This window comes from Asparagus officinalis, chromosome 6, assembly GCF_001876935.1.
Source record: "Asparagus officinalis chromosome 6, Aspof.V1, whole genome shotgun sequence".
Lineage (NCBI taxonomy): Eukaryota > Viridiplantae > Streptophyta > Magnoliopsida > Asparagales > Asparagaceae > Asparagus > Asparagus officinalis.
Genome location: NC_033799.1, coordinates 50,221,540 through 50,231,700, shown reverse-complemented (window position 1 = coordinate 50,231,700; position 10,161 = coordinate 50,221,540). Strand labels below are relative to the sequence as shown.

Sequence of the window (10,161 nt, the reverse complement as noted above, 5' to 3'; positions counted from 1 at the left end):
TGATTTCACACCATTTTGAGAGGAATTTGATTTTCATAAAATGAGGTACTTTTTTGTACTTTATAGAAAACTTTTCTGTAAATTTTTTGAAACCAAACACAGTTTATAGGAATCTACAAAAAAAAATTATTTATAGAAATGCCATTGTCAGCCTTTTCTATTAACTTTTCTATAAAAATAGTGAACCAAACACCCCCTTAGTGTGGAAAGCTCGCAAAGCATCAACAAGAGGGGTCATATGCTCAACCATGAGATTGAGGGCATTGTTAGGATTTCATGAAAATTTTAGCAACAAAGTGGGGTCATGTGATTAATTGAAAAAAAAACTAACTTTATAGGTAATTTAAATATAAACTAGAAATATAAGATAGTTTATATAAATTGACGCTAAATATAAGGTGGTTTCTAGCAAAAGCCGCAGAACAAAAATAGGGAAGTCCTCGTAATTGTATCTCCACTGCGGGAGAGCCAAGTAGCACTCGGGAGCACGGGATATTTGTGGGAATTGCAGGGGAAATCCACTCCGAACGCCCATACTACTCAACTTAAATTTTCAAAAAATGGGAAAAACCAATATAGCAATTGCAACTACTAATTCCTTTCATAACTCTAGTTAATCATTCAAACATTAGATAGAAATATAACTTCCTGTATTCCATCGAATTTTATAACATGCAAGTGCACGTAACTCATTGAATTTTTCAGGTACATCAGAAAGCAAAACTGGAATCACCCGTCTCCACAGAAGCAGTGACAAAAATACATCATCCAACTTGCATTTGATCAAAAAAAACTCAGATGGCTAATTGGGAAAAGGAAAAAAATTATAGAAATAATCAAGATCCACGTTTGTGATCTTCCACAGAATGATGAGCAGCAGAAGTAAACCAGCGTTTCCAAGAAGCATCCCCTTGTTGCTCAATCCAAGACAAGAATGAGCTGTCCAACAAGCAAAACAAGTTCACATAAAGAAGCTGATACCTCACTGGCACATATCGGAAATTTGCAATCTGAACAATTGGCCAAACTGTTCCTCCGACAAGAAGGCTAGGAAGAAAATCTCTCTTTACGTCTGTCTTAACTTGGTCGGTGTTCTTCCCAGATGCAAATCCCATGTATGAGAAAAATATTAGAAGATCTAAAGGGCCGAAAATGAATCCATCAGTAGCGACTTTGGTGGCGACGAACTTGAACGTTTTTGGTTGCAGCTGAAGACGAAGTCTGATGAAGCGGTCTAAGTATTCGTACCTGTATATGAAAAGAAAGATTCAGAAGTCACGTAAAAGATTACAGCATACCCTGCCATGTGGAAGGACTACAATTTCTTGAGTTCTGAATCGCATAAAGACTATGCTATGTAAACTGTCAGTATGCACACAGATAAGCACCACCAAAAAAGTAGTCATATTTATGCATAAAGAAGATTCATAATAAAAAAAGAACACAAAAGAATTGTAAGAAGCGACCATCTTCCACTAGAAAGATTTGAGAAGAGTACAAAAATTTGGTTCTCTCTACCTCACAAAAATTCAAGTATCCTTGAAGATTACAATCTCCTCTTTATAAAACTGTATCTAAATACTAGAGATCTCTGGACAATTATGTATAGATATCTTGCATTCTGTTTCAACTAGGAATCATAAATAGAACCTTTGTTCCACTAGGAAATACCAACATAACTATATCATAAAAAATGGCTAGCTTGAAGTGACTTCCTAGACGTGAATTCAAGGCACAGGTTTTAACAAGCATGTTGATAACAAATATTCAAAGGAAAAAATGGGTATAAGCTAGCAGCTCATACTGGTAAGTGAGCTATAAGAGATAGAGTAGGGTTGAGGTCCATCTCGTTAAAACAGGTGGACATCAACACTCCTATCTCTTGGCAGCTCATTTTGCCAAATAAGGTGGAAACTCGTATCAGTACACCAATATTTTGAAATAAATACTTCCTCAATAGGATTAACAGCCCATCTCAACTCCAAAAGCATTACCCAAAATCCAAATCAATGCTACAGTTAATTTCAGGATTATAATACAATCAGAAGGTCACCTATATATTCTAAACTTCATGTGCAGTAACTGCATGCCCACATTAAGAGGATAAACCAAATAATCCTAAATATAAGTACTCGATTATTTATGCAATGTTCCTCGAGCATTGAATTTAATGTAAAACTGGACAATGTGAACTGTGGGAGAATCTCGCATGCTAATTCCACCAACAAAGTTATGGTTTTTAGATAATGCAATCAGAGAATAACCCCTCCAAGGGTCTCTTGGTGGAAGTAGAAAGAGGGAAGTAAAAATATAACAGAACTAAACTCCTAATGAGCAATTGGGTCAAGAATATTATCCAAGCAACCACTTGAAATGGGAACTAGCCTTCTGGCACAGAATGCATCTCTCAGCAAACACTATATCCCAATGCCTTGCATGTTTTTCCCTCTTGTAGAAAACTAAGGCCAAAGTCTGGTTTCGGAGCTGTGACTTCTTATAGAATCTCAGCATTTATTATTGAGACAAAAGCTTGGTTGCTTGCATCGTTCATGCTTACATATTAAGCTCCACCTCAATTATGAATCCAATTAAAGTACTTGTCAGTTCATAGAAACATCATTCTAAGTACAGCTTCACATTTGCATGAAAGACTACTTCAACAAATTAAAACCATCATCATGTAGCAACAACAAAAACAAAATAAAGCCCTCTATCCCGAATTTTTTGGGTGGGTTACATGAAGCCTATTTTCCGCTCAGTTTTGTTACATACACACTATCATATCCTACTTAACTGAGTCCAACCCAATTCTACTAGGTCTACCATTTGTCCTCCTTACTCCATTCACTACATTCTTATCATCTATCCTAATTGGTGCATTTTGTGGCCGCTGTTACACATGGCCAAACCATTTCAATCGATTTCTCTTATTCTATCCTCAATAGAAGCCACCTATGTTACCTGGGTACTTTTAATATGAAGCCATACACGAGGCCGACACGTGTCTTACCCGTACCTGACACTTCTTGGACACTCCATAAATATATGCATATATTTATTCAGACATGTACTCAATTACGCAATGCTTATTTAATCTAAAACATCCGTTATACATTTCTTGGTTATATATCATACACTTCACATCCACTTTTATAACTTGTTGGATAACGGTCAAGTTCGTTTCAACTTTAGAGCTACGATTTAAAAGGGTCATTTATATATATATAGGTTAGAACTTTGATTATATCCCATGAGTTTTAGCCGTCTCTGAACCCTACCTTTAACAAATTTTCCGCGTCCTATTCCCATACACACAGCGGCACCCGTACCTATGCAACTTAGGGAGCCACTTATCATCATGTAGCAAGCTTGCAGACAATGTTTTCGTTTTTCAGCTTAAAAAAATTCATTCACATTTAGATGAAGAAATAATCAGCTGAACCAAAAATATTAAATATAAAACGGAAACTTACAATTCCAATCCTATTCAATAGACAATAAAGAAACAATTAATCCATGACTTACCAATAGTGGCCAACTGGTCCAACAAATGCAAACCCAAACATACTTGTTGTAGCCACCCTTTGCCAATTGATTTTGAACTCTTCTTTACTCCCCTGGGCAGAAAATAACTACGGCAATTATTTTCTCAACCACACAACAGCATTCTGCAAAGCTACTCTATAAACAAATCTCAATATTGCAATATCACATTGAATGATTAGAAACTTGTGATTCAGGAATAAAATAAGTACTCTTTGACTTCAAGTATTGTCTCAGTTTACTAAAGTAGAACAAGTAGTAAGTTGAGTCCAACTAATACAGATGACTAAAAAGATCTAATTTGTTTTTCCCCCTCACTACTTTGGATTTAACATAGAATCTCTCTCAACCCTCCCCCAAGTATTCACATCACTATAAAGTATAAACTTAAGACCATCAGGAAGAACAGGTTTGATGAGAATTCTCAACTGTCATCGGGCTTCAATAAACCATATATATTTTAAAGAAATCTGCAGATGCAGGATAATGCTTATATCCAAAAGAGATATAAGATAAGAAGAAAAATAAGAGGTATATAAAAGCAGTACCACATACCTGATCGTAGTAACATAGGAACATGAAGGACCGTAGGATATAGGGAAAGGTTAAATAAGGCATGCTATAATTTTATATTCTTGTAGAAGATAATGAAACACACACCGAACATGGATAAACAATGTAAGAAAATATTTTGGAAGGATCTAGTTGATGGTGAAATCCACATCAGACTTATAGCATAGCGGATTGACGGAGCTAAACTGAAAAAATAAAAAGAAGCACTCATGCTAATCAGAGAGAAAGACCCCAAACTGCCTTGTAATCTTTAACAGTTAGATTCTTGATTTTATTAGAATTGATATAACAATAAAATTCAACATGATTGAGAATAACAGACACGAAGAATTAATTCCCTTTTTGCTTCTTTTAGGAGCTTGCGATTAAACTCAGTTGAACTAATTCAACCTGCATCAAAATAGTATGCTCTTTGAAGTTTATTTCACTTGGAAGATTGGCTAGTAATGCATATCAAATTTCTTAGTTTTTCATGCTATTTATTCTTAACACAAAGATTCCAGTATGTGCTTGATGCCTAGTATACTTATCAAGAAATTTTAAATATATAAACACAAGTGAATAGTGATAATGGAGATAGGACTAGAGCTAGGCCTAATAGAATTGATTAGAAACTATGAAGAAAGATACAATAATGCTTAACTTAGTGGAGGAGATAGCCCTCAACATATCAGAATGGAAGAGTAAGATTTATGTAGCAGACTCGAAAATTTGGGGACAAAGCAATTGTTGTCGTTGTATAAACACAATTCAATATAGCCTCACATTATAATTTTTAATTGTGAGGATGGCCTTAAATTCTTGTTCCCAATATTATTGCAAAAAAGAACAAACATTGCTCCTCAAATGAATGTTGAGGTCATGGTGTCAAACCAGTGACGCTCTTTGGTGGTACTAATTATCATCATCCAGCCTTCTCAGATGAAAATTGTTCGAAACTAAAGCATGACTTGAAGTGAAGAAAGCTCCACAAAAGAATTTGATCAAATTTTTACAATCAGACATCAACCTGTACTTTCTATTGGGCTTTTAGACAAGTCATTAACTATGACGGAAAAACCCCATCACAAACTTGACTCCATAAAAGACCATTTTGGCATGCATTGAAATTTTTTGCAACTGTAGGAAACAAACACAAATTCGCTAATCAGATAAGGTCATGAAGAAATAAGATGAAAACTGCTATATGGAAGAGCAATAGTCTCTGAGGCATAAAATAAACCAAATGGATGCAGAAAGATTCTCAAACATACTCACTCCTATAAAATTAAGGTTACTTTAAATTTTGAATTTCCCATATCATGTAATATTAATTAAGATCCTGAAAAGGACACAACCTGTTATGTTTCTTCAACAAGATCAGCTCTAGCTGCATCAGTCGGTTCTTAGAATATAATTGACTTCAGCAATTCCATGGGTTTCGAGAATACATGAAATACAAGTATTTCAAGTTATCACTTCCTCTCACACTTAATTTCCAAATTCCTTATAATTTGTCTAGACCAAGCCATTGGAGTCCTTCTGCATAGCCTTCTCTTACCTAATGTACAACAACAACAACAACAACTAAGCTTTTATCCCAAATGTTTAGGGGCAGCTACATGAATCATATTTCTCCATTACATTCTGTTGTGGGTCATTTCCTCCATTACGTTAGTCTTAATCATATCCTTCTTAATTGCTTCTGACCAAGTCATTCTAGGTCGACCTCTAGATCTCCTAGCACCATTAACTTTAATATTATCATTTTTTCTAATCGGTACACTAAGAGGTCTCATTTGTACATTATGATCAAACCATCTTAATCTATTTTCTCTCATTTTATCCTCAATAGGCGCAACCTCTAATTTACTACAGATACATTCACTTCTTATCCTATCTTTTAATATGCACCCACAAGACCATCGCAACATTCTCATTTCTGCTACACTCATATTTTGAACATGTTGTTTTTTAATTGCCTAACATTCTAACCCATAAAGCATAATTAGTCTTATAACCGTCCTATAGGATTTTTTTCTTTAGTTTCATTAGTATTCTACGATCCAATAAGACTCCCGAAGCACTCCTCTATTTTAACCATCCCAATTTAATTTGATGCACAGCATCATCTTCTATCCCACTATCATGCCTAATTATAGATCCTAAATAACGAAAATGATTAGTTTTAGGTATTTTTTGGCCATCAATATGTACACCATAGGTTCTCTTTCTTTCCTACTTTTACTAAAAATGCATTTCATATATTCTGTTTTGTTCTACTAATTCTAAAACATTTAGATTCCAGAGCTTGTCTCCGTCTTTCTACTTTAGCAATAATGTCTCTTCTAGTTTCATCAATAATACTATATCATCAGTAAATAACATACACCATGTAAATTTCATCCTGAATGTGCTTAGTAAGTTGGTTCATAACTAATGCAAAAAGATAAGGACTTAAAACTGACCCTTGGTGTAAACCTATGGTAATAGAAAATGGTTTAGTCTCTGCTACATTAGTTCTTACTCTAGTTGTTACTCTATCCTACATATTTTTAATCACATTAATATATATAGTAGATACATGTTTCTTTTCTAACACCTACCATATTACCTCTCTAGGTACTCTATCATAAGCTTTTTCTAGATCGATAAAAACCATATGTAGATCATTTCTCTTCTCTCTATATTTCTCCATCAACCGTCTTAAAATATGTATAGGTTTCATAATTGACCTCCTATGCATAAAACCAAATTGATTTTCAGATATGCATCTCTTTTCTTAGTCTTTGTTTAGTTACCTTCTCCCAAAGTTTCATAGTATGACTCATGAATTTTAAACATCGATAATTCGAACAAGTTTGTATATCCCCTTCATTCTTATATATTGGTATCAAAATACTAATTCTCCACTCATCCGGTATTCTTTTCGTCTCGATAATCTTATTAAATATTTAGTTAACTATCTTAAACCTATATCTCCAAGATATTTCTAAACTTCAATAGGGATATTGTCTCCTACAGCTGGTCCACTCTTTATTTTCTTTAGAATATCTTTAACCTCGCAAATCCTAATGTTACGACAATATCTATAGTTTCTATCATTCACTATATGGTCAAAATCTCTATTTTGCTCACTTGTTTGATTATCATTAAATAATTGATAAAAGTAACCCCTTCACCTCTCTTTTATTTCCTCGTCGGTCACTAAAACTCTTTGATCCTCACTTTTAATACACCTAATATTAGCCAAATCTCTACTCTTCCTTTCTCTAACCTTAGCAAGCTAAGCTGTGTATTTATTCTCACTAACCGTTTTTTTGCTTCTTTCCTTACTAGTTTATATTTTTCTAAGTTTTCTCTACTCCTACACTTTTACCACTCTCTATATAAAATTTTCTTCTCTCTAATAACATTTTGCACACTCATTTCACCACCAACTCTTTTTATCGTCTAATCTACAACCTTTAGATTCCCCTAGTATATTTTTAGCCACTTTCTTAAGATAAGAAGACATGTTATTCCATATAATATTAGTCTTATTATCTATGTTCCATATATCTTCTTTCATTATCTTATCTTTAAAATGTATTAAATTCTCTTTTTTTTAAATTCCATCATTTAGTTCTTATTGTTTTATTCACATTAGTTTTTCTACTTTACTTTTTAATAGATATGTCTAAGACCATCAATCTATGTTGTATACTTAAACTCTCTTTTGGTATAACTTTACAATTCTTGCATATTAACCTATCTGTCATTCTAGTAATAAAAAAAGTCTATTTGACTATTATTAAAACCACTTTTAAAGGTTATTAAGTGTTCATCCCTTTCTCTAAAAAGTGTATTTGCTATTATCAAAGCATACGCTATTGCAAACTCTAGAATTGATTTATCCATATCATTCTTATCTTCATACCTGAAACCTCCATGTATCCTCTCATATCCGTTATTATTCTTACCAACATGCCCATTAAGATCTCCTCCTATAAGTAATTTCTCTCCAAATGGGATTCATTGTACTAATTCATCTAATCTATCCCAAAATTTCCTTTTAGTACTCTCGGACAAGCTTATTTGTGGTGCGTAAGTACTAATAATATTAATAAGCTTTACACCTAAGACAACTTTCATTAGTATTATTCTATCTCTAACTCTTCTTACATCTACAACACTTTCCTTTATTATATTATCTACAAGAACTCCCACTCCATTCTTATTCTCCTCTTTTCCCGTGTATCAAAGTCTATATCCGGTCTTTTTAATTTCTCTAGATTTTTCACATATACATTTAGTTTATTGTAAACAAATTATATCTATCTTTCTTCTAATCATGGCAACCACTAATTTCTATTGTCTTTCCGGTAAGTATACATATATTCCAAGTAGCTAATCTAATTCTATTTTCTAGTAAAGTCTCCTACCATTTTCCCTCTTAGGCCATTGTAAATTCTTAGAACACCCTTACTTGTCATTACATCAGGGTGACATCGATTTCTCTTACCCAATGTCCAGAACCAAATTTTCAAAACAAATATCAAGTAATCCAAACCTCAATAAAGTAAAATATGGATTGCGATTCTAAGAGGAATTGTGGTATATACTGGATTGCATGAATCCATTTGCAAGACTTGGTTGTTTTCTGAACTTAACAATATAGAGTTACAACTTCTCTTGATCAAACTGCCTCTGCTGCTAATAATCACCATGAACAGTAGCTTAACATGTTTCCATTTCCCTACTTTTCAAGCATCAACACTTCAGAAACTCAGGAAAGGATTGCATTGCAAAGGATGAAGTCATGATTCTTATGTCCTCATTGTGTGCAAACGAACTGAAAATCCTTCACAACTCTTTATATAATACTATGCGAGTGATACCATTCCGGCCTTCCCCATCACTTTAATCAGCATAGTCCAGCAATATGTTTGCCAAATAATCTAGTCAGGCAAAGAAACAATAATCTAGGTAATGCCCAAAAAAGGCATGGGGTTTCTTCAAGGATCATCACAAGCTTAGGATCAAAATCAATCAATAATAAATAAAAAAGCAAAAGGGTATTACTTATGTATTGAAATTCTTCAAGTCTTTACATAAGAACAATTTCCCATTACTTTAATCAGCATATTCCTAATAATATGTGCTCAACGGATGCAAGCACTGGGGAAAAAAGTAAAAAAGAAAAAAAAAAGCATCTAGATGAATTTACCTGGGTTTTCCTCAAGAATCAGCATAACGAGCTTAGAATCATAAAATCAAGAAAAGGGCAAATGGGCCGCGGGCAACTCCTTTTAAAATGAATTTAAAATCCTTCAACTCTTCACTTGGTTCCCATTCGACATTACTGCAATCAGCATGTATGTTCCCCAACTAATCCAATCAGGCAAAAAACAAGAATCCAGACAAAACCTTAACATGGGTTTCTTCAATAACTACAAAACCTTAACATGGGTTTCTTCAATAATCGTCATAACAGCTCATGATCAAGATCATCAAACAAGAGGGTAAATGAGTAACTCTTGGATTGAAAACCCTTCAACTCTTTATGCAGTAACCATTTTCCATTACTTAATGGATTGAAAACCCCTTCAACTCTTTATGCAGTAACCATTTTCCATTACTTAAATCAGCATATTACAAAAATATATATATATTCACCAATTAATCAAACCAAGCAAAAAAAAAAAGGAATCTAGACGATACCCAACAAAAACTAACATGGGTTTTCTTCAATGATCATCATAAGAAGCTTCGAATCGGAAAATCAAGAAAAGGGCAAAAGGAGCTGGAGAGATTATTACTGGGTTTTGGGTATTCAAAGTAATTGAACGGTGAGTGATGGCCTGAGCTCCAATGTCTCCGAGCCCCCAAAGAAAGCCAGAGCTGACGACTTGGGTCTTCACGGGATGAACAGCCAAGCAGTGCTGATACCATCTCCATAGCTTCAGCATTTGTTTTTCGCCAACTGAGGAAGAAGAAGAAGAAAGTTCTCTAGTCAAAAAGTTTCTCCGTATTCAATTTTTATGGGGAGAAAATAAAAAATAGCTGAGCACGCCATTGCGGTTT

At 34.0% G+C, this 10,161-nt stretch overlaps 1 protein-coding gene across 2 annotated transcripts; it reads right to left on the bottom strand.

Annotated features, from left to right (window-relative positions):
- Positions 604-10,161, bottom strand: LOC109845179 (protein Mpv17). 2 transcript variants are annotated; one of them, XM_020414396.1, is made up of 3 exons: positions 9,897-10,161; positions 3,526-3,632; positions 604-1,248 (listed from the first exon to the last, which is right to left on the bottom strand). In XM_020414396.1, exons 1-3 carry the CDS (start codon positions 10,044-10,046, stop codon positions 837-839), a joined length of 669 nt encoding a protein of 222 aa, XP_020269985.1. In that variant the 5' UTR covers positions 10,047-10,161; the 3' UTR covers positions 604-836. The 2 variants fall into 2 exon arrangements, with proteins under 2 accessions (XP_020269985.1, XP_020269986.1); XM_020414397.1 differs by having other exon boundaries at positions 611-1,248; positions 3,526-3,617; positions 9,897-10,158.

What these genes read in the sequence shown, in the direction of transcription:
- LOC109845179 (XM_020414396.1), bottom strand. Translation starts at nt 10,046, where the DNA reads ATGCTGAAGCTATGGAGATGGTATCAGCACTGCTTGGCTGTTCATCCC. An exon ending in CTTTGAATACCCAAAACCCA is followed by an intron (nt 3,633 to 9,896) that starts GTAATAATCTCT and finishes TAATTGCCGTAG; the next exon opens with TTATTTTCTGCCCAGGGGAG. An exon ending in GGACCAGTTGGCCACTATTG is followed by an intron (nt 1,249 to 3,525) that starts GTAAGTCATGGA and finishes TTTCATATACAG; the next exon opens with GTACGAATACTTAGACCGCT.